Source organism: Neofelis nebulosa, chromosome 7 (assembly GCF_028018385.1).
Source record: "Neofelis nebulosa isolate mNeoNeb1 chromosome 7, mNeoNeb1.pri, whole genome shotgun sequence".
NCBI classification, from domain to species: domain Eukaryota; kingdom Metazoa; phylum Chordata; class Mammalia; order Carnivora; family Felidae; genus Neofelis; species Neofelis nebulosa.
In genome coordinates, this window is record NC_080788.1 from 124,263,659 (window position 1) to 124,288,689 (window position 25,031).

Genomic DNA, 25,031 nt, shown 5'->3' on the forward strand with positions numbered 1-25,031 from the left:
AGGATTTCTGCTTTTCCCTAATTTTTGCAAATATGATAATCTCACAGCCCAACTATTAACTGGGGGGGGGTCTGCCCACAGCTTCCTTAGAGTGGGAGTTCTTGTTCTGGAAGTTGGATTCTTAGCAGGTTTCATGGAAAGGGAATAGAATTGTGCAAGAACAAACTCACCTTTGCCTTATAATTGTTCCTTTGCCAGCAAACTACTCCAATTGCCACGTTAGCTCAAGACACCTTTTGGGATTGAGTGGATAATATGCAGCGTCCCTAGGAGTGAGCAGAGCGATTAAGCAATTGTGGATTTCTTTGTAAGTTCATTTCTGCCTTGTGTACCCCCTGCTCTTTCATCACCATCACTGTGTCTTTGCCCAGGAAGCAGTGGCCAGAAGAACTGAGTGATGTATCACTTTACAGCTTGAGAACATGGAGCCTCTCACTGCATCTGCACCACTGGAGGACAGACACTGCCATCATCCCTGCTGAGTCTGTGCATCAGGGGAAAGGCATCAGCATGTTGGCCCCAGGACCACAGGCCATCCCGTTGTCTGTCGGGGAGGGCAGCAGCAGCCCTTGTATTTTTGTGCCTCGTGAGTTTCAGGGCCAGGCCAGGATAACATAACAAGGGTTATCTTTTCATCTTGCAGACTAAAGTACCGCACTGCAGCATGGAGGCCAGCTGAAGGACAAAGGACTCAGAGACGAGAGCAGTTTTGCCCAGGTCTCTGAGGTGCATCCTCAGGAAGCTGGTTCCCACTCTCTTTCTTCGAACACTGCAGGTGTTCTGCTCAGGGCCAGTGGTTACAGCCACTCCAGAGGGCTTAGCATTTTAATAGGCTCTTCCAAGTGGTGTCTGAAAATTCCATTTCCAAGCGCCTCTGATGGAGGCGAAGAGTATGGGCTTCCCAGTTTGACTTTCTCCAGCCTGCTACTAGAGACTTTTGGGCTAAAGGCAGCCTCACTCTGTTCCTCTTCTTGGGCTCCTGCTGTGTGAGTGGGCTCTTACAGTCATTGTCCATGGTTTCTCCTTTTGACACATTGAACTTCATTCAATTGTAGGAGCAGAAGTCGGGTTCTAGGCATCTGTTCCTCTGAGAGTTTGAGTTCCTGGCCAAATGGTGATATGATGTCATAGCAAAAGCATTGGAATGAGAATCAGAGGACTAAGGATTTGGAACCAGCCTAAATGCTTCTTAGTGCCCTGGATAACCCATCTAAACTATGTGCTTCTAGTTCCTCACACTGGCATAATCATAGCAAGGTGACCTCTTAGAGTGTTGAGAGACCACAAATAACAAGAAAGCAATTGGAAATATAGGACATTTACACAACTGTGAACGTGTATTTGCAGATGGGCCTAGAACCCTCCTTTACCCATGCCTGATATGTTCTTGCTTGAGCCCTTTCATGTCTGACGTCGTATCATTGTTCCTCAATATTTACCTCCCGTCCTTGGTGTTCCGTGGCTCATTTGGATCGTAAATGTCCAAACTCTGGCTTCTTCTCATGGTCGGTGATTTGCCAGTACCTCTGCCTTTGCCACTACCTGAGAGCCTTTTGCTTGCATTCTTGCCCAGCGCAAGGCAAACCTTACTTGTGGATGGTGTCAACATCCAAGTTGAACTAGTCCCAGGCACCCTCAGAAAAGCAGTTCAAATGTGTTCTCATCTTTTAACTGGGCTCTCTGCCTTCAGTTCCCTCTTCTTTTCAGTTCACATTCAACCCTATATGAGTTGAGTTGCAAAATATTTTTGTAAAAGATTATGTGTTCTTTTAAAAACACAAATGGGACCCTCCATCCTTTCAGTAAAATTGTGCGATGGCTCCTCATAACCTTCAGAATAAAGCCTGGATTTCTTGATCTCAAAGCCTGAGACACCAAGCTATCAGAAAGCACAGACCCAATTAAACAGTGATATGCATTTCTCCACACTTATTAGATTGCATAGTAAAAACATATTACACTGAATATTTTAATCTCTTTTGCAGTTTCTCAGAGAAATAGAGATATTACTATATAAATCACTGGTTGGGTTTTTTTTTTTTTTTTTTGGTGGGGAGAGAGTAGAAAATAGAATTGAATAAATGCTTGTTAATGCTATTTATATATAGTAGTTGGATTAACAAGCCTTTTGAAAGATCAGTACTTTACATGTCTTATACAAACTGATTTAAAATCTTGGGTTATACATATCTAGATTGCATCTAGTATTTAATCATTTGGACATTTACAAATAATGGGTAAACGATTTGTTGTTACACAGAGTTGAGCTCTGCTTTCCATGCAGTGAGAATAACATTTTTATTTTAACACTTATGCAATTGATTATAAACTTTGGGGTGATATAATTTAAGTGGATCTAAACAGTCCATTAGCCATGTCAGTGCATGCCCTCTTGCCAAGCTGTAGCTTTATGCTAAGCTGTTGTGTACTCTGTTACATAATCCCCTGCATTTGTTTTCTCTACCTATTTAGTTTGAATACATACAAGGTGATTGCAATGTCTCTTCAACCTCCTTCTCTGTGTAAACACTAAGTATAGAAGCAGATTTGGGGCAATATTACATTTTTCTAATGGAGAGTTTGGAGAATTGAATGGGCTTAGAAATGTGCTTCTCACTATTTAGTTTTGTGCCTTTTAGTTATGTTCACTGTCAATTCGGTATGGTTTTCAAGGTGATAAGACAGTGCTTAAGCTTTGGCTACCAGAGGGAAATTAAGACAGATTGGAATCTTAGGAGAAAATCAGTTGCAGGAGTATGCAAAGGAACGTTTTTTTTTTCAAGGTCCTCACTCTCCTTCCATGGCCCTCATTTGCTCCTTTGAAAACAGGGTCATGCACTGCCAGTGCGTCTCCTTCCCACACAGGAGGAAAGCATCCGGTACCTCAAAAATGTTACAATGTTGCTTATCTAGAATATGACTCAGAGAGTGGCTTTCCATTGTCCATTGTGTGTTGATATGTGGAGGAGATAACCAGCATCTGGGGTGATGCTCTTGGTAGCCTCTGCCAGCCCTAGGAAGAGGTGAATTTGGAGAAGTTACTGAATGAGGAGATTGGGACGGTTGTGAAGTGTTACAGCATTTTTGTTAGATACTTGCAAAGGAACCTGCTCGGCTACATAAAAATCTTCATTTGGCTTATTTGCATACAGATTAGCATAAATATGCATGTGATTTACATAGATGATTTCTCACGTTGGTTTTATTTCTTGTTTATTTATTGTGATATTCTCTTCTCTACAATGATGTCATTTTTCTTCTATGGCCTTCCACATAAAACAAGTCCTTTTGCTTTAAGCATGCCCAAATTCCAAGGGGGAAAGGGAAATACTAGTTTTGGTGAGCAACTGTGATTTACATGGGGTTGGGGGGAATAGGTTTCTGGCTCAATTTATCCAAGGTCTGGGATGGTTTGTAAATTAGTGCCTGGTTCTGTGGAGTCATTTATGCCGTTTGGGTACTAGAGTAGGAACATGAGGTACATCCAGAGCTATGCGTAAAAGCATATTTAGAGAAAAGTCTAGATAGGCACTAGAAGTCCAGAGTAACACGGGCTGACTGTGGTCTTGGGTAACTCACTTATTCTTAGTTTTCAGTTTCTTCCTTGATAAAATAAGGGCATTAAATAAGGCAGGCTCTAAAATCCCTTATAAGCTCTAAAACTTATTTTTATATACTCCTTGGTTTAATTACATGTCAAATATTAAGCACCACATAGCACATCAAATGATATCCTGTGCCTTAGTGTTCTCAGTCAAGCCTTTCCCCTTTGAGGGGTACTCAATGATTAACTTAAGCATCTTTTTAGAGGCACTCATTTCCTTGTTCATTTATCTCAGTTCGGTGGGCACATAAGGTAGAACTTAAATGTGTATAGAAGACACCCGTTAATATACCACATGTGGTGCCAAGGACAGGCATAGTAGTTGGCTCCATGCACATTTGCATCCATAGGAGAAGAGTTTGGTGGTGATAACTGCATTTGATTTGCTGTCTTTTCCTCGAGACAGGCTTACCTCCTGGTGCACGAAACAAAGGCTCATCCAGTTGCATTTTAACAAAGCCGTTTCTTCAGAAATGAGAGGGGAGATCATGACAATAGACAGGGTGCTAGGGGGTTGGACAGATCTGTTTCAAACATACAGATGGTATCAAATTGCTGCTCCATGATTTTATTTTTTTGGCTCTGTTTGGTAAAATGCATTAGACATGGCTTATGTGCCAAGTAGTACTTGCTACTTATACGTGTGGAGGAGACATTGTGGTCATTTATAGGTGAACAGGTCTTCTTGCTTATACTAATGTGGTGGTGGTGTGTGTGTGTATGGGTGCGTGCAAAAAGGAATATGCAGGTAGACACTTATCATTGAGATCCTCTGGAATACACAGGCCAAACTTGATCTTTAACTCTCTGGAGTATGAAGTTGGGGTTCATGTTTTAATGATGTCTTTTGATGCTATGATCAGTTTAATATAGTATGTAGTGGGTGGTCATCTCTCCCATATGATGACCTCAGCTCTTACCTCATGATGAGAATATGTTTATTTTACCTAAGTGACTTAGCAAGGGCTGCCTGTGATGGTTGGTAAGGAGCTAAGCTGAAGTAGAGTGGACTTTGGTTACTAAGGCTGAAGTGTGGTTCTAGAAGAGAAAATAGAATGTGCTCTACTTTATTTGGTAGCCCCCATTCTTGAACGGGAAACTGCATGTCCCATTTCTTTTTTTCTTGCCCATTTCCTTTCATTAATGATGTGCTTTTGATAGCTTTTGGCCAACCCTGGGATGAAGTAGGCTTGGCAGAAGAACACAAGGAAGGCCATAGGGTGTGTGTTGAAATTGTAAATTATATCAACAAATAAAAATAAAACTTGTTTTATCCTCTTATCTTGACAAATATACCTTTGAAACTACGTGGTAAGCCAGGTGCACACTTAGAATTTTTGGATTCCTCAGCATTCTGCACTGGGAGTTGCTGGCACAGGGAGAACCAGCCCCTCTGGTTGTCAGCCTGTGGCCTGTCCCCCTCCTCTTTCTACCTTTGTCTCCTCCCTGTATCCACAAGGGCTCTCGTATAAATGTGCATGGATGCCCATGTGGCCAAGCTCTGCCCAAACCCCTGAAGAGGGTCCCCCATTCCTAGCCCTCAGATCTTAAGGTATGCACACCAGTGCATGATTTGCTATTGGAAAACGAGTCCAGGAAAGAGGCCTGCACAAGCCCTGGAAACAGACCTTGGGCTCTCTGGGTAGGAAATTAGAGGATCCCAGTGTATGGCTCCGAAAGAGAGCGTGTGCTTCAATGGAATGCTGTCTTGGCCCTGCAGACCCCTAGTCCTATGGGGGAAAGATGTTCTCTAGGATGGTCCACCAAGGGCCATGTAAACCAGAGACCCCTGGAGCAGAGATCCCTTTGTGTCTAAGGGAGCTATTGCTGTCTTGTCACAGCATATTACCAAATTTCATTCTATCCCTTTTTCTTCATCTGCTTGATCACCTTTTTTTCTGGTTCAACCTCCTATTTAGTAACCCTGTCACATTCCCCTGGGCTCAGGACTCTACCATGGAAACCAAAGTTAGCTGGGTTATTATTGATGGATGGAAATTAGAGACAGATCTTTCAGGGGTAATGGATTTCTAGTTATTGGTCAATAAAAGGTACCTAGAGCCAAAGAACCCTTTGTCAGAAGAGTTAATTATCGATTCTAAACCAGCTCTGGCATAAGCATTGAAAAGCCATCATTGAAGCAAAAGCAATGTAAGCCTCACTTTACCATGTAGCATAAAATTTCCCTCCAGGTTTTCCTCTGAGAAAGTGTGAAGGAAAGGCAGCAAGCTCTCCTGTACCATTGTGCTGGTCTTCTACCCCTGTGAGGAGACGTAGCTTTTTTGCGGTTACTGTCTCTAGCAGTTTCCGTGGTACTTAGACACAGGTTTGGTGGTAGAAGAGTCGGAGGGAGCTTGTGCTGCCCTCGGCTCACTGGCAGGGGCATTGCCCTGGGGGATGTGTTCTCTTTGGTATTCGTGTACGTCTGACTCATGCCAGTCTAGTGTTGACTGCTTTCCTCTTTCCTTTTCCTGCAGCTCGAGAGGAGAACGTGGCCACGTTCCGAGGCTCTGAGTACCTGTGCTACGACCTGTCTCAGAACCCGATCCAGAGCAGCAGTGATGAAATCACCCTCTCCTTTAAGACCTGGCAGCGGAATGGGCTCATCCTGCACACGGGCAAGTCGGCTGACTATGTCAACCTGGCTCTGAAGGATGGCGCGGTCTCCTTGGTCATTAACCTGGGGTCCGGGGCCTTTGAGGCCATTGTGGAGCCAGTGAATGGAAAATTCAACGACAACGCCTGGCACGATGTCAAAGTGACACGCAACCTTCGGCAGGTAATGGCTGAGGGGAGAGGGTGCCCGGAGGCTCCTCTTAGGTAGCTGGGGAGGAGGTTTGTGAAGCAGGTGCTGGATGAGCTGGAGAAGGGTGTAGAAACAGGTTTGGATTTGTCGAAGTCTAACATTATCCCAGTCTCTGCAGTTCCACAAGGAAAATGATGAAAATATGTTTCTTCTCATACTTCAGTTCTCTACTGTGCTTGTTTTTTTTTTTTTTTTATTTGTCCAGAAGAAAATTCAGTTGTATAGATAATAAAAGTTAAAAGTACTTTAATTCCTTTTATTCTGCTTTGGTTTTTATCATTTTCTTAATTACGTTGAAATCTTGTATTGTTAAATTCAATTAGGGACAGCGTTTTGTTTCTGCAGCTTGCTAGATTTTCCTCATTTTTTGAATATATGTTTTTCTTTTTAATTAAGTTAGCCATTGTCATGATGCCATGATTTTAATTCCTTCCAGAAAGTCTTCCTTTTTCTCCTCCTTTTAATTTACCACCCCATCTCCACTTTCACCCCCCTCCCTGCCCCATTGTTATGTTAACCTCTAGCCTTCCAATGAATTAGCTGGAATCTTTCTGAATTCCTCTGTTTCTCTGTTCCTTGGTGTGCCGCTCTTACTTTATTGCCCCTGTCTCTACCTCCGAGACTCTTCAGTTGACTGGGAGGCCTGGAAAGTGGAAGGACCCAAATAAAAATGTCAACTTTGGAGCAGCCTTTCCTGGTTCTGTTCGTGCTTGAGAACTCCCATCGCTTGCTGATTCTGAGCAGGCGACTCCGTCAGGTGACAACATCTCAGAAAGCCTTAGCCAAGTGAAGTGGTTTTCAGTTTCATAACTAATAATAATAGTCACAACAGTAATAATATTAACACCTCAATCAGGCCACATCAGTGAAGAGAAAAAGTCCAGAAAAAGTCCTGTGAAAGTCCAGGTCTGTGCTGACACCGCCTTTTCCAGGTTGCTATTTTCACTTGGTGTTTCTCCTTGTGAATTAGTCATTAAACCCAGTTAGATAGCATTCAGCCTTTATTAATCAGAAAACATTATGCAAATTTCCAGAAAGTGCTTATCAAATTTTCTTCTGCAATATGATTGATTCAGTGCCTTCTAATGTAAATAGGAAAGCGTAAGAACTGACAGGTGTTTGCATATGTTTTCCATTTGATAAAAGTGTAACTCTTTAATACTATTATGTGAATGGAGAAGGCTCACACATGCTGGGAACACACAGTATTCAAAACTGCCCATTTAACACACTTAGGTACGTTGAAGAAGGCATCTCTATTCTATCTGCTGTGACGTTACCAAATAACTCAAGACTTAGAGCCCCCACTCATCTTAATACCTATGGATTGGACATTTTGAATCACTGTTCTGTTTTTCTTCTAAGACCAAACAGTCCAGTTGCTGATGTTTTCTTTAATAATCCACCATACATACTGACACAGCTCAGCTGTCAAGAGGGCCCAAGTCGAATTTCCATTTGCCAACATTTAAGGGTGTGATGTATTTGAGTTGTAGAGACTAGACCAAAAAATAAGATATAACCTTTTTGCCAGTTTTGACTGGCAGGTACATGGTAACACCCTTTAGTCAGCGGAGGGGAGAATTTTCATGTACTGAGGAGCAGGGTCGGGTTGTGGTTCTTACCAGTCAGCCTGTCTGATTCTCTCCCACTCCATACACTTCTTTGCCATTCCAGAATGATTCCAATTAGCTGGAGAAAGGCTCACTTTTATTTCTACTGAAAACATTTCTCTAAAATAGAATTGGGCCCCAGTTCCGTCCTATAAACTGAGCGGGGGATAAACTAAAGTGTTATTCAAACATTGGTTGTGCTGTTTCAGTCAGCAAGCAGAGGAAAGCAACCCTGGAGGGTTTCTCTTCCATGTTCTAAGACCCAACTCCCTCAGTGCCCTTGGACAAGCCATTTCACCTTTCCACACCACAGTTTCCATTCGTGAATGGTGATTATAATCCTCCCCAGCCGTATGTGGTGGCTAAATATGCAAAGCACCTTATGTTCCAGAAGGATTATGAGCTCCTCCATGGTCTGGGTGCTAGACTTACTGTGACATGCACACGATTTACAATCTGAGTAGTCTGTCGTGAAGGTGCCTGTGTCTGTCTGTCACCAGCGATGCAGCTAAGTAGAGCTCTCAGTTCTGGACAAGGCTACAGAGGCCCTAGGGTGTTGGGGCATTTCTTGGCAGAAGGAAAATGAATCTCACAGAGCGCCCAAAATTGGACTTCATTGAAATCCTGACTGAATTTTGCATCTAAATGCAATTTATTGAAAGAGAGGGAAATCTCAGAAAACCAGAGTGGATTTTGCAAATCCTTTCCGTGCTGAGTCATCTAAGATGATTATTTTGCACATTAAGAATACATTTATAACATCTTTTTTAGTTCTGTAGGATACATTTGAAGGGGTTGGAAGCCCCTGTCTATTTCAATTAAACTGTAAATTGCTTCATAAATATTTGATAACAAGCTTATGACTGTCTCATCTACCTTTTTGGTAAGGTTGAATGGCTTCTGTGGCAAAAATTCATCTGAGGAATGCTTACTTGGACTTTCCTGGAGTATTCATTACTAAATGGAGCAGAACTTTGCCCATTTCTTCCTTCTTGGTCATATACTCATGATTCTACCTTTGAGCCGAGTCAGGATCAAAGGCAGACACTTCACTGGGAGTTCTGCTTAAAGGAAGGAATGTGGATTGCCTATTCCAAACTGTAACTGGGATTAGGGACAAGGTAGTGATGCGTTTCTTTGGGTTTGTTTTCAGTTTTGTTTTAAAATCCGACCTTGAACATGGCCCTCATGTGAATTGCTTTACCTGTAAATGCCACATTAGTCAAACCACGAACACAAAACTGGGGTTACCAGTGTTCCAGTGTTCCAGCTGCCCGGCCTCGCACCCAGCTCAGGGTGTGCTGGCATTTGAATATTTGAAAATAGCAAGCGGAGACTAATTGTAGGGCTTCTTTAATCATGTTTAACCTGCCAGTCCTCTCTGCTATCCATAGGAGAAATTGCTTCAAAGCTTGAAAAGCATTTTCTAAAGGAGAATGGGGGTAGAGCCATTCCAACGGGAAGCATTCTGGCAAAGAAAACAAAATAATAACTGCATTGGGTAGTAAAGAAGACTCCCAACTATTTTTATGCACTCCAACAGTACAGTTATTGTAAATGAAGAAGAAAGGAAAGAGGAGGATGTCCCTCTCCTGTTGCACACATCCACACAAAATCAAGAGCTTCATGGGTCTTTAATTGCCTGTGGAAAGCCAGAGTGAGCTAGAGTTGTAGCCTTCCTATGCTAGATGTGACCTGTAAATGCTTTCTGTTTTTTTTGTTGTTGTTGTTGTCGTTCTACTGAAAGTTGTAATCATTCATGCAAATAGTCTGAGTCAGATATATATATATATATATATATATATATATATATATATATATATATATACTAAAAAAGTGCCCAGTGCATTGGTATTTGAGCTCTAACTATCTACCTACATGTTGAAATGGTAAACTTTAGGGGTATTTTCTTTCAGGATAGGTGGACTGTGTATGTGCTAGAGGGTGGGAAGGGAAAGGGTGTTCATTCAGAAGAGCTCTTGGAAAGTAAGTATGGTGCTAATTCTAACTGGGGTGAGGTGTGGTCTGAGTGGTATTTGGAAGAAGGGGGGTTACGTGACAAGGTGGACTGCAGCTCCTTTCCTAGCTGTGCCCTGGCTGCCAAGGTTTTCCATAGAGTCCTGGTCTCATTGTCTTCCCCACTCTCTTTTTCTGTGTCGGGTGCCTTTTTTTTGAAAAACTAACACAAGATCATTCATGCAATGTGTCATTTTACTAACCGACTAATGTACTAACACCCTAACGACTCATCTTTGTTTTTAGTTTTTTTAATTAACAATCGTTCTGTTCACAATTTTTAATTTCCTTTCTTCCCCCTTTTCCGCAAAGCACTCAGGCATCGGACACGCTATGGTAAACAAACTACATTGTCTGGTAGATATCATTCTTATTGTCTCTTTTTTTGGGTTTGCCGTGTGTTGCCCCCCTTTTCCTCCCCAAAACCCCCCTTTTATCCTCCTTAGACTTGTTTCTTCTTTTAAATTTTTTCGTTGTTGTTGAATTAAATGCAAGTCTTTTTTTTTTGTTGTAAAAAAAAAAAAAAAAAAAAAAAAAAAGGAAGGGGACGTGCCAGTCTTGGAAATGGTATTTGGATGAGTTTGGTTGGGACGGTTTCCTTTTCTCTAGTTTGTCATTTTTTTTTTCCTAAAAAATTTTTTTAAAGAAAGATTCTCCATTTAGCTAAATTTGTTTTCTTTTGTTTTGTTATTTTGCAACTTTGAAGTTACAGACTAGGGACAAGAGGATTTCTATTGAGGACTTTCTTCTCTGTCTTCCTATCCCTCTCACTCTCGCTCCTTTCTTTTCCCACTTCCCTCCTTAATCCCTTTTTTCCTTCCCTTTGGTGTGGCCACGGCTGCCCTGCCGCAGGTGATCTGGGGAGGAAAGTACTCTTACTTCTCTCTTCTTGTTTTCCCTGCTTTCACCTTACTCCCCACCGTGGCCATAGGGAGCTCTGCCAGTGTGTCCTCCATACAGACTCTGCATGGCATGTTCCTGTCTCGTGGATTTCCCCATCAGCATCAGAATTTGCTCCCCCGTTTTCCTCCTCATTACTAACAACCTGCCAATCATCAGCCCAATTCCACTCTCTTCCCTCTCTTTATTTTTGTCTCCACTCTTCTTCATTCTCCTCTCATCCTTCATATATTTTGGGGTTGGGTTTGGACTTTTTCTTTTCTTTTTTTAGCGAGGGAGGTGGCAGGCAGGGGAAAGATGACCCTGTAGTTTCCAGTGTTTTGTTTTGTGTTTATTTCCATCTTGTGTTCCGGTTTCTTCAGTGCATGCACGTGTGAAGTGGATTTTGACTCTTCCCTTTGGTTCTCCTCACCCCTGCCCACTTCCCTCCCCCTTTTCTTCCACCTTTTCTCTTGGCTCCTGATGGTTTTCGCATGGGTGTGTCAGCGTATGGTGTGTGCACGCTTTGAGGCCCCATCTTTTCTCTCTGCCTTCTGCTCCTTTCATGGATGTTGGGTGTGTGGGTGCTATTTCTTCCCTGTGGGCATTATTATTATTATTTTCATTTTGGTTAGTATGCCTCATATTCCTTTCTTTTTGTTAGAGTTGCCTTCTTGGTTTGGGTCATTTCTTCTCTTGGTGGTGGTGATGGCAGCTAAGGGAGGGCAGGGGTTCGTGTCCTGGGGTCGTCCATGGCATGTATCACCCATGACACATCAAAATCAAAACCCTTCTCCTTCCCTTCCCGAATGCATGTTTGTCAGCGTGGTGTGAGCCCCAAAAGAAATGAATACGAAAGAAAAGAAAAAGAAAAGAAAAAAGGAAAAAACCATCCACAACCAAAGACCAACCCTAACAAACCCATTGTCAAATGTCTCCTTTGCTGTTTCTCACTACCACCATAAATAATAGTCATTCAAAAAAATAAATGAAAATTTTACCAATGAACTGAGACAAGTGATGTCGTCTGAGGATAGTTCCATTTTCTAGCCTGACTGAATAAAGAGCACAGCGGGTAAAGCAAGTTGCCCATCTTGGCAATTCCACCAAAGTCCCCCGGGAGTCTGCACAGGAATGCTGGAGGCTTGGGTCGCAGGGAAGGCAGACCAGAAAATGGAACTTGGCTGCATATACCAAAATCAAACCAAATTAGAAAAACATACTTCACCAAAATCTTAATGAAAGTGATGCCACAGGTAGGGGAAGCCACCGGATTTTGATTGGACTATAAAGTCATTGTTGGGATTTCTTTTGTCCCTATGTCCCTCCACCAGGTGACAATCTCTGTGGATGGCATCCTTACCACAACGGGCTACACTCAGGAGGACTACACCATGCTGGGCTCGGATGATTTCTTCTACGTGGGAGGAAGCCCAAGTACCGCTGACTTGCCAGGCTCACCCGTCAGCAACAACTTTATGGGCTGCCTTAAAGAGGTAAAGGTCACACAGTCTCTTTAGTGTCCCAAGAACAAATGAAATTCCCAGGTCAGTGAGGGGCTCTGTACTTAGTGCATTCTTTGAAGCCATAGGTTTTACCAAGAAGACTCTGGACTTGAAAGTAGAGGTCCTAGGTTTTGGTTTCCGCTTAAGCTGATTGATTGCATGACCTTGGGTTTGCCACTTACATGCTTTGTGGTTCTGTTTTCTCATCTGAGTACTGGGGAATTGTATCCCACAGGTAGCTGTGCTTTATACATAATAATAGTAATAATTATTATTATTATCATTATTTCTAGAGCATGTGCGAGTGGGGGAGGAGGCAGTTGGGGGGAGAGAAAATCTTAAGCAGGCTCCACGCTCAGCATGGAGCCTGATGTGGGGCTCGATCCCACAACCCTGGGATCTTGACCTGAATGGAAATCAAGAATTAGACGCTCAACTCACTGAGCCACCCAGGCATCCCACATGCTCTGTGAATTAGATGAAAAAACACAGACTAAGGTCTAGTTCTTTGATATCACAAGAATTAGACACACGTAACGTTTGATTTCATATTTTTGACTTGGCAAGTACGAAGCCAAGCTGTAGCTCCTAGTGGCTCCATTTGTGGTTGTAGGTCTTGTCTAAAACATAACGTATGTATTATTTTACCTTTGCCAAGCTTAGTGTTCCCAAGAGTCTCATTATCTGAGATGAAGGAAAATTTTCAGAATGTAACATTAAGGCTCGGAAGACTGGTTTTTCCTCTTCTTTTTTCTTTTTTTTTCCCCCCTGAAAGCTAGCAGCTGTGAGAAAGCGGTGGGGCTTTGCCATTACTCATTTATTACTATTGTAGCTGATGTGTTGAGACCTCTGTCTGAGAGCAGAGGAGCTTCAGTCAAGTGTAAGTTCAATCTCTAAGGTCAATTGTTGAGGCAAAAAGAATCAGACTTGATTTGGTAGAGTTCTTTCAGAACACTGTGTCATCAGAGCAGTTCACTGCACATTTTTGTTTAATCTAAGCTAAGCCTGATTGCCTGAGATAGCTATACCACTTCCCTGGGGAAATTCCTCGAGAAGCTAACAGTGTTCTTTCTTGTAGATAAAGATCCCTTGTGACCTGTTACGGGACTCCTCTCAGGGCACGTGTTTTCTTCTTCTTATGGTTATTTGAAATTTGTTGAGCGTCGGTTATAGATGAGATGGCATTGCAAATTCCTTCAGTCATGCCACTCAGCTGTGAGCCATGTCGAGAAAGGAGCCGTGTCCACTGTGCTGGAGTACTGTAGCTGCATAGTAACTATTTACTGAGTGGATAAAAAAATCGGTACCTTTTTTATATTGTAACTGACTTAAGTGGCTCTTTACAAGTCGCCGTTTCCATGCTTGAAGGCTTCATAATCTAGGAAGGGAGAGGAGATCTGTAAGTGAACTCAGGACACTGTGTATTCAGTGCCACACACTAGATGTTCTAATTGAGTAGAGGAAACAGATACATTTTAGGTGGAAGTCTGTTTCAGAGAAGAATTGCTGTTTGAGCTGGGCTTTGGTGCAGTAAACGTGTGTGAATTGAGAGAAAAGGGTAGGAAGGAGAGACATGACAAAGGAGGGAAAAATCCAGTTACGGCTCTGTATTGTACTTGGTCTGAAGGACAGGTTACAGAAGAGAACCCACAAAGTGTTTTCCTCCTTCTGCTGGATGTTATCTAGGCTTCTGCTGGCTATAGGGACACCAGTAGTCATTCCTGATGGGATTGCAGTGGACATAGACACTTCTTCCCTAGCAGTTACTCCCGTGTGGATAGAATAAAGGTATACATTACTCAGCATCTAATGAACCTGAAAGGCTCTTAAACACTGTTAAATCACACACATTGGAATTGCACTCTCATCAAAGATAGATAGGAACGTTCTGCTACCATGTACGTGGCTCAGGAATGAATGAGGCATTGATTGCTGTGGGGAGCTCATTCATTTTTGTAGTGAAACAGCCCTAAGTGTGGAGTTTCTCCTGGGTAGGATCTAGGGGTGGCCTCTAGAACTCATTTTCCCTTGCACACAATGATATTGAACCATCTCTCATTTATTTTGAGACAAAGGAGCAGTTTCCCGTCTGCAAATTATCAATCAGGAAGGATGCTCCTGAACATTTTGAAACAAGCCTCATAAAAACATAAAGCTATCTCTGATGGCTTCATCCATGTGAAACCTTAAGCAAATAAAATCTTCATGTGCACACATGCACACATGCTGCCCAGATAGAGAGCAGAAAGCTTCAAAAGTCTGCGCAAAGTGTCCCTTAATAGTTTAAAAATTAAAGACAGTTCTGCAAAACAGTGTCAATAACAGAAATAGCAGTAATTGGTAGTAAAAATATATACATAGCTAGCAGCATAAGTCTGTACTGAAATCCAGATCAAGTCAGAAAAAAGAAAGTCCAACCCACACTGGGGTAAATGGTATATAAAATTTAGAACTTCATTAACTTTTACCAACATCTCTTCATTACATACACAGTATTGTAGTGTGTCTAAGGGACTTGGGAAGCTTTCTCATTCATCTGAGTGTTTTTTTAAATTTTATTTGAGAGGGAGAGAGAGTGCAAGCAGGGGAGAGGGGCAGAGGGAGAGAGAGAGAGACAGAGAGAGAGGGAGAGAGAGAGAGAGAGGGAGAGAGGGAGAGAGGGAGAGAGAGAGAGAGAGAGAGAGAAAGAAAGAAAGAATCTTAAGCAGGCTCCACACTCAACACAGAGCCCGAGGCAGGGCTCAATCCCACAACTCTGGGATCATGACCTGAGCTGAAATCAAGAGTCAGATGGTCAGCTGACAGAGCCACCCAGGCATCCCTCGTCCAAGTGTTTTAAACAGATAACTTTGGGTCTAATATAGTCCTGGCATAGTCTGTCTTTCCAGTTAATCATTGCAGTTAACTTTTTTGTAGGGAAGGTCTGGGAAATTCTTCTACTTTTGTTGGTATTTGACAATTTAGTAAAGAGCAGAAGCTTCTAGCTATGTTGGTATTTCTCTCCGTGATAAATCCCACATACTGACTTTAATTATGTATCCTTAGTAGAACAGTGTCCAGCCCCTTTTTCCTATCTCTTTATTCCTTTTTCTGTCTTCCATTTGCCATTAATGGCTCTGTGTTCCCTTACACTGAGATGGTGCTTTTATATATCATTTGCTTCAAAATGTGGGGGCATGGTTAAAGGACTTCGGAGTTTCTGTTCCAGATACTTTGTGTGTGGCACAGAATAAGGTGTTACCTTTGAACTACAGTTACTTCACCCTTGAAAGTTAAGTTCTGGCTCCACTACTGAGAAAAATGACTGGATTTCACCTGGGTTCACACATCCTAGCTTGATATTGCTGTACAAGCCACCATAGACTATATCCAAGTTGTCCTCAGACTATTGTGGTTCTCCACAAATCTTGGTTATCCCTACAATATTTGTGTACATTTAAACATTACCAACTCAGCATCTTGTTCCTGGTCATGTTTTTATGTTTTAACATGTGTGTCTTATTTTTTGGTCTTGCAGGTTTCCAGTTCCCAGAATGGTTCTTAGTGCCTGCTGAGCTCTCAGTAAACATATGCTGAGTGAAATCACGTGTTTGCAAGTTAGTAACGTTTAAATAAATCCTTTAAATGAACATGTTTGTAAAATTAATATTTTAGATAAATGCTCTTAGGCACTATTAACCATGTGATTCTTCTGGGATCGGTAAGGAACATCTTGACATGGCAGTAGTTGAATCTTTGAGGAACTTTCCACTTATCTGGTGTGAGATAAGTATTATATATAAAGGCTCAGCAAGGCTAAGAGAAGTGGGTTGAGAATACCAGCTTTGTCACTGGCTCTATGGCCTGGAATAAGTCACTGATCTTACTTGATTCTGTTTCTTAACCCCTAATATGGATATAATAGGACCTTTGTTGTGTTCCACTCAACAAATGAAATAAAATACATAAAACCACACAAGCATATCTTTTACTATATGTAATATATTAGTATATAGTATATATAGTATATTACATACATATATGTACTATATGTAATAATTAAGGATTATGTAATACCTGTTACAAATAGTTTATGAATACAAATGTAACCATGCACTTGTATACATTAGCGTGTGTATATTTCTATATCTCCCATATTAGAAAATCACATTCAGGAGGAAAACTAACTTTATTCTGAGGTTTGCCCCACTAAAGTCCTTTCATCTTTTCTGAAGTGGGGAAACCCGTCCCACCCGCCCTCAGTCATCACCTTGTTTGTTGTTGCCTTCAGTCACTTACGTGACAACTGTCAATCTCCATTTATTAAAATGTGTGTAACTCTGTGATGACAAAGGCCTCGTCTGTTCACAGGTGTCTTCCCAGAACCTAGCAGAGTTCCTGGCATGAAAGATAAAAATAAAGAAGCATTCAATAAGTATGTCTGCAATAAACAAATGAATGAGCTAACCTCAAGGACCTCTAAAATCGGGTGGGATTTGGATCAACAGATGTATACTGGGAACCTACAGGATGCCAGGGACTGTGCTAAGTAAGATCCAAGAGGAGTTAGGCACAGTTCCCATCTTAGAGGACCACGCGGTTAGTGGGGGAGACAAATACATGAATATAGTTTCGATAAAAGATAGCAAAAAGAGGCACTCACAAATGCAGTGAGTCTGTTGAGGAGAAGGACTTAGCATATTCTGGGCTTCAGGAAAGATCTGTGGAGGAGCTAACACCCAGGTAAGTCTAGAAGACAAATGGAAGTGAACATGGTAGAATGGAGGGAGCAGTGTTCCAGACAATGGAGCAGCATGAGCACAGGTGCGGGGACAAGATACACCATAGCGTCTTGGTGAGGAACTCACAATTTGCTAACTTCAGGACACAAAATATAAGATGAGGAGTTTAGCACGTGTAGCTGCAAAGTGAGGTAGGAGCCAGGTCATAGAGAACTTTATCTTATATTCCACCCTTGGACTTTATTTTCTAGGTAATAGGGAGCTATGGAGGCCTTAAGTAGTAGAATGATACAGTCATATTGGCATCTTGTTCATCAGGCTTCAGATTTCTTGCGGGTGTCATCTGGCTTAATTGATTGAGTGTCTGGCCCTTGATTTCTGCTCAGGTCATGATCTCACAGCTCATGAGACTGAACCCCCCCATCAGGCTCTGTGCTGACCGCATCGAGTCTGCTTGGGATTTTCTCTCTCCTGTTCTCTCTGGCCCTTCCCCTCTCATGTGCGTTGTCTGTCTGTCTGTCTGTCTCTCTCTCTCTCTCAAAATAAATAAACAAAAAAATTACTTGAGAACCGAAGTTAGTCCATCAACTACTTCTAACTGTATGTTTTTTGTCCTAGAAAGTTAAATGGTAGGGTTGGAAAGCTTGATCCATTGACTGCGGCATTGGAAAGTACCAGGAGAGTGGCTCTCAGTATCTTAAAATTTCTATAGAAAAGCACTTCTTTCTGACTACTGTTTCAGTTTCCAGTGACCCTCCCTGTCAGGATGTACATTTCTCCTTTCCTTTGTCCTTGGCCTTGCTGAGCTATTATTATTGGATGAAGCACAAAGTAGTAGAGGAAAGCCCAGTCCAGACTGAGGTGCCTGATAGTGTTTCTATCAGGTTGACCAGGACCAGGGAGAGAGAGCTTCCTCAAGCCCCTTAAAGTACCCTCTTGTGTGCTGGGATCTTCCCTGTTGTTTGAATTGATTCTTTGCACACCATCCTCCTATCTTCTCTGTTACTTCTCCCCCAGTATGTTGGTTCTCCATTTGTATCTCCATTTGCCCAGGGAGAAGCTGAGTGCTACTGAGGCCTCTGGGACAGCCTGGTCTCTCTAAACTCTCTTTTCTCATGGTGCCTCTAATGGGGAGGAGGGAGAAGCAGGAGAAGCGGGAGTGTGGAACACATATTTAAAGGAAAAAGGATTGGGGTAGAACATCACTGTGCACATTACATTCCACATCCCTTTGTGATTATTAGCCATTTAAAACCGAATGGGATTTTGCAGCCAGAGATAGTCTCTGAACAGATGATTAATGGTTTAATCTGTAATAACTTTACATTTTATAGAACCCTGATAGGAGTCCACATCTGGTGAGCCAAGCTATTTAAGGCTGTGTTAATTCTGTTAATTGCTATACGTTTGTTTGAATTGCTGGCACCTGCGGGCTTTGGGATAATGTGTTTGTTGTTGCCTTTTTTTTTTTTTTAATATACTCATTTTATCCCATCTCACTGTCTTTTGCTGCTCTTATGCTATCACAATTTCTCTTTTGGTTTTTACTTTGTGTTGTCCCCTACTTCTTTGCTCACTATACTTTTTTTTTTTTCCTTTTTCCTCCCTGTTTTAATTTTCCCTACCTCTGTGCTTCTTTAGCTCTTATTCTGGTTTCCTTCCTTATTTCTCAGTCTGTAATAAGTGGTTCTGTTCGTAATCAGGTAAATTAGGTCATAGCATTGAGACTAAAAATCCCCTTTTCCTAGCATTGAGAATACTTTGTGGCCCCAGGGTGAGCAAAGACCAAGTGAGGGTTTTTGAATCAGCATGGAAGATGAGAAGAGAATTGGCTTTAAAAGCACAAGTCCAGAGTTTGAATCTTGTCTAGACTCATTCATTACCAGCTGCAAGACTAATAACAAATCAGTTAAATGCTCTTAGCCTCCATCTTTGCATCAGATAATAGTACCTAATTCAGGCATTTTTATGTCAGAGCAAATGGGATTAAGAGAATGGAGGTGCTTTATAAACTGTAAAGCACTGTGCAGATGCTCATGTTATTATTTATGTTATTAAATGCAACCAAACTGATTAGATCTGGTCAAGGAGCCACATCTTCCCCTTTGCTGTTTCTGCAGTTTGAAAACTGCAGAAGTTAGGAGAGTACAGTGCAGTTTAAGAAAAAGAACAGCTGAATTGGAACCTGGCCTCCAGATCCAGTTCTGATGCTAATTAGAAAATCATACAGTCCGTTTGGGCATCCGTGTCTTGATCTGTAAAATGAGGGTAGTGATCACTGCTAAGCCCGATAAACTGCACACTACTATGGAGAACTTCTAATGCAGAAGTACAAGTGCTTGATTATTAAATTTTGGGTAGCAAGGTAGAATTTATTTTTCTACTCTTAGGAAGATATGCAGAGGAGCATTGTGTGGGCTTGGAGGAAAGCACGCATTGATAGAGTGGAAGAACCAATACAAACAGGAGACCAAGAGGGATAAGGTTCCAACAAAGTAGAAAGAAGTTGAAATGTGAATCAGAGACTAGGAAGTGGAAAATGTGGCAGAAGAAGAAAAGAGAGAAACTATGTCTCAGGAGCTGCCTATTGGGTTGAGCACAGAAAAAACTGGCATTTTTGTGGGTTAAAAAAATCAAATATTGGTAATGCCATACGCGTCAGCTTAAGAATGAAGTTTTTGTGAAGAGAATAAATTGGATCTTCTGGAAAAGAGATTACCTCCTAGATTATAAGGAACTGAAATAGGAGAGACCTGCACTTTGTCATGGAGAATGAAGAATAAGAACCCTGAGCTGCTGGGAATTTCGATGAATGTGAGGTGCATTTCACAGAGGGGGGTAGGGTGTAAGCACCTAGCCCAGCATGGCTGTAAGAAAGTTGTGTGTACCTAAGGGATAGTGTCAGGAGGGCTGAAGGTTCAAGGATATTTAGTATTGCAGTGCTGTCACAAACAGATTTTTGATTAATGCCACAATAAAAATACTAAAGTATGCTTTGCTGCCTATAGTTGATGGGCTGTCAATGGAGAAATAGATATGGTGAACATTTTTTTTTTAGAGACCTGATATCTATTTCTTATTCTTTTGAATGAAGGTTCTTATTCCCCTTCATTTTCTTTTTTAAAAAATTTTTAAGAAGTGTATTTATTTTGAGAGGGAGAGGGAGAGGGAGAGAGAGAGAGAGAGAGATGGGGACAGAGAGAGAGAGAGAGAATCCCAAGCAGGATCTTCATTGTTAGCACAGAGCCTGATGCGGGGCTTGATCTCACGAACTGTGAGGTCATGACTTGAGCCAAAATCAAGAGTTGGGCACTTAACTGAGCCACCTAGGAGCCTCCCACCCCTCATTTTCAATCCAGTGGTTCAGTGGCACTGACTCCACTCCTGGCTACCTTGGTGAGCATGTGAGCTGTAAGTCAGTTAGAACTAGGCCGCTCCCCTGGCCAGAGTTATTTTGTTCATAGGTGGGCACCTAACCCAATTTGGATCAGTGACATAAAAGCTTAGGACTCTAGTTTACATGTTGTGGGGAGGTAGTTCTCCTTCCTTAGGGTTAGAACTTGGGATGATATAAAATTGAGCCTCTGGCTACCATCTTGCCAACACATAGAGACCAAAAATGAAGCTAGAATGGAGAAAAACAGAGGCAAAAACGGTGGGGAGAAGCTAGAACCTAGTGACGTTTTTAAGGCCCTGGATCAAACATTCTTTAAACTAGAGTACCCCTGATTTCCAGCTAAGACTGAGTAATTCTTCCTTCTGTCTAAAGCAGCAGGAGCTGGATTTTCTGTCATTCACGACATAGAGTCCTAAGTGATGTGAAAGAATTCCTCGTACTCCTGTTTCACCCCTGTCTTCTCTGATAAGAAAATAGCTCTTTGGACAGGAAAAGATAGACAAGGAAAGAAAATTTAATATCAGAGGCTGTGAAAATCACCTAATAGCTCTGCATTAATTCAGGTTTCTTGACTTGGATGAATGATATCCCAGGATATGGAGAGAGTTTGTAAATAAGATTTTTGAAATCCAGTTGGTGGTTTTGAGAAATAGTGGAGAATGGGGGAGGTTCCTAAAGACCAAAGATGGAAGAAAGTATGGATAATGCAAGCTATGGGCCTATGAGCTTCATTGGAATCCGGGAAAGATTTTGGAGTGCCTTATTAACAGAAGGTATGAGCCCGTAGAAGAGAGAAAAATGTGATGAGAAGAATTACAATTATTCACCAAAGACACTAAAAATAAGCCATATTACATGAACCAAACTCACATTTCTATTCCATATTGTTACCATACTTATAAGTCAGGAAAGCATAACTAAATATCAGCAAAGTATTTGGCAGTGCATTTTGTGATATCCTTGTCAACAAGATGGGGAAAAAGGAATTGGATGTAACAGCTATTCATGAAAGGAGTAACTATTGAAACATACAAATGAGTCTTTTTTTTTTTTTTAAGGTTTATTTATTTACTTAGAGTGAGCAGAGGAGGGGCAGAGAAAGAAGTTGGGAGAGGATCCCAAGCAGGCTCTGTGCTGCCAGTGCGGAGTCCTGCATGGGACTCAAACTCACAAATCATGAGATCATGACCTGAGCTGAAACGAAGTCAGACGCTTAATGGACTGAGTCATGCAGGCACCCTGAAACATACCAAGGAGTCTTGATGAAGGATCTGTTTTGACCTATATGGAAGTTTCAGGTGGATGTGACAATGCTTTTTCCTACTTAATGTTTGTATTAGGGGCTTGAGGGAAGGGTAGAGAGCATGCTCATCAACTATTTTAATGGCAGGGAGCTGAGAATGATAGAAAATATGTGCCTGCATGATTTGAGGGTGAATTAATAGAAGTGTGATCTATAAAACAAAGGAGGTAACAGTTTTATAGTGTAATTTATTGATGAAGAGAGAAGGCTCTGGAACTAGAGTTCTTGGTTTCAAAGCCCAGCTCTACTCACACTAGCTTTGGAGTACTGGGCAAGTTACTTAACCCTCTCTGTGCCTCACTTTGCTGATTTGTTATGAGCAGAATAATTATACCTACTTCATAAGGTGAGTATTAACTGAGTATTATAACTCAGTATTAACTGAGATAATAAATGTAAAACCCATAAAACAATGCTTAATAGAAAACTTTTGGTAGATTTCTTGAAGTATAGTTAACACACAACTATAGTTTTATTAGTTTCACATGTATTACACAGTGATTTGATAACTCTGTATGTTATGCTGTGCTTAACCACAAATGTAGCTACCATCTGTCGCCACCTGTAATGCTATTGCAGCACTGTTGACTGTATTCTTTATAATGCACCTTTCATCCCTGTGACTTATTCATTCTGTAACTGGAAGCCTTTACTCCCTATACCCCTTCACCTGTTTTGCTCATCCTTGTGCCCTTTAGCAGCTACCAGTTGGTTCTCTGTATTTATGGGTCTGTTTCAGTGTTTTAATTATTATTTTTTTAGGTTCCACATATAAGTAAAATAATATGGTATTTGTCTTTCTCTGACTTCTTGCAATTAGCATAATACCTTCTAGGTCCATCCATGTTGTTGCAACATGTTGCATGATCTCTTTCTTTTTATGGCTGAGTAATATTCCATTGCAAATATATACCACATCTTCTTTATCCATTCATCCATAGATGGATACTTAGGTTGCTTCCATATCTTGGCTATTGTAAATCATGCTACAATAAACATAGGAGTGCATGTAGTTTTTTGAATTCGTGTTTTTGTTTTCTTTGAGCAAATACCTGGTAGTAGAATTACTGAATAAATGGTACTTGTTTTTTTCACTTTTTGAGGAACTTTCATGCTTCATACTTTTGCCACAGTAGCTGCATCAGTTTACATCCTCACCAGCAGTCCACAAGGATTCCTTTTCCTTCACATCCTCACTAACACTTGCTATTCCTTATTGTTTTGATACTGGCTATTCTGACAGGTGTATGGTAACCGACTGAGCCACCCAGGTGCCCTCTCTGCCCATTTTTTAATTGGATATTTTTTGTTTGTTTGTTTTTGTCTTGAGTTGTTTATATTGTCTGTATATTCTTTATATTAATCCCTTATCATATATAATGTTTGCAAATATCTTCTCCCATTCAGTAGGTTGCCTTTTCATTTCGTTGATGGTTTCATTCACTGTGTGAAAGTTTTTGATTTTGGTGTGGTCCCAATAGTTTATTTTTGCTTTTGTTTCCCTTGCCTGGGTAGATGTTTCTAGAAAAATGATACTAAGGGTGATGTCTGAGAGATAACTTCCTGTGTTTCCTTCTAGCAGTTTTATGGCTTTAGGTCTCACATTTTGGTCTTTAATCCATTTTGAGTTTATTTTTGTGTGTGGTAGAAGAAAGTAGCCCAGTTTCATTCTTTTGCCTATAGCTTTTCAGTTTTCCCAGCACTATTTTATTGAACACAATGTCTTTTATCCATTGTATAGTCTTCCTTTGTTGTGGATTAATTAACTGTATAGGTGTGAATTTTTTCTGCTCTTTGTTCTGTTGATCTATGTGTCAAAACAATACTGTTTTGATTACTATAGCTATGTAGTATACCTTAAAATCTGGGGTTGTGAAACCTCCAGCTTTGTTCTTCTTTCTCAAGATTGCTTTGAGTATTCAGGGTCTTTTGTGGTTTTACACAAATTATAGCTTTATTTGTTTTAGTCCAATGAAAAATACTATAGGTATTTTGATAGGGGTTGCATTGAATCTGGGTATTGCTTTGGGTAGTATGGACATATTAACAATATTAATTTTTCCAATCCATGAGCATGGTATATCTTTCCATTTGTTCGTATAATCTTCATTGTCTTTCATCAGTGTGTGATAGTTTTCAGAGTATGGGTCTTTCACCTCTTTGGCTAAATTTATTCCTAGGTATTTTATTCTTTTTGGTGCAATTGTAAATGAGATTGTTATCTTAATTTCTCTTTCTGCTACTTTGTTATTAGTGTATAGAAATGCAGCAGATTTCTGTATATTAATTTTATGTCCTACAACTTTACTGAATTCATTTATTCTAATACTTTGGCAATTTGGTGAATTATTTTTATCATCATGAATATTATCACTGTGTGCTAATGTTATTACTGAAAGTATTTCTATTCAATTCTGGATATTAAGCTTTTAAAAGATTAGCTAATTGTTAGATTAGGGCATGTTTAGAGTTGAGTTATGAGAAAGATGAAGGATTCAAGAGTCTGACATAAAAAGAGTTGACTGACCCAGGGGTATTTAACCTGAAGAAGAAAAGATGCCTGAGCCCAGGCATTGGCTTCATATGTGAAGGATTGCTATCTTCATACGTGAAGTCCTATCATCCTATGGAAGTAGGATTAAATGTGATTGATATATCCTCAGGAAGAAGAGCTAAGGCAAACAAGTGGAAGCTGATTACTTAATACAAAGAAGACGTTTCAGTAAGAGCTGTTTAAAGCTGCCTTTAAAGCCATGCATTCTTTATCACACTTAAGGCCTCCAAGTAGAGTCTGGGCAACCACCTTGATGAGGTTGTAGAAGAGATTATAGCATCAAATGAGTAAACAGTGTTGATTTTCTAGTTTCCTTCCAAATGTAAGATCCTAAGCTCTACAATGAATAAGGCTTCTGAAAAGAAAGAATGAGACTGATTAATTAGACCAGATTTATTGTGCCGAAGACTTTCCTGATTAATCTCCAAATCAGTTGACTTAAACATGTCTCACCAAGACTCATAGGGTTGCCCTTGTAGTAGGATTTGAGGTTCCCAGCCACTGCCATAGTCACTTATAATTATTCTTCTTTTCTCAGACCTCTACTGGCCCCGTCTCCAAAACCATTATAACCACAGCAACTAAAATCATAGTAGCAACAGTAAAGACTAACACGTATTGAGCACTTAACAA

At 40.9% G+C, this 25,031-nt stretch overlaps 1 protein-coding gene across 32 annotated transcripts in view; it reads left to right on the forward strand.

Moving 5' to 3' along the window:
* Positions 1 to 25,031, forward strand: part of NRXN3 (neurexin 3) — a 1,582,316-nt gene that overhangs the window by 445,982 nt on the left and 1,111,303 nt on the right. For 19 of the 32 annotated variants that reach the window (XR_009264656.1, XR_009264657.1, XM_058739879.1 and 16 more), the window contains 3 exons: positions 6,082 to 6,383; positions 10,352 to 10,375; positions 12,253 to 12,414. Coding sequence is in view for 30 of the 32 variants with exons in the window: in XM_058739879.1 (XP_058595862.1) it covers positions 6,082 to 6,383; positions 10,352 to 10,375; positions 12,253 to 12,414 (488 nt within the window). In the remaining 2 variants the exon portion in view is untranslated. The remainder of the gene's footprint in view (positions 1 to 6,081; positions 6,384 to 10,351; positions 10,376 to 12,252; positions 12,415 to 25,031) is intronic. The other 13 variants (XM_058739896.1, XM_058739892.1, XM_058739893.1 and 10 more) reach the window with 1 other exon arrangement.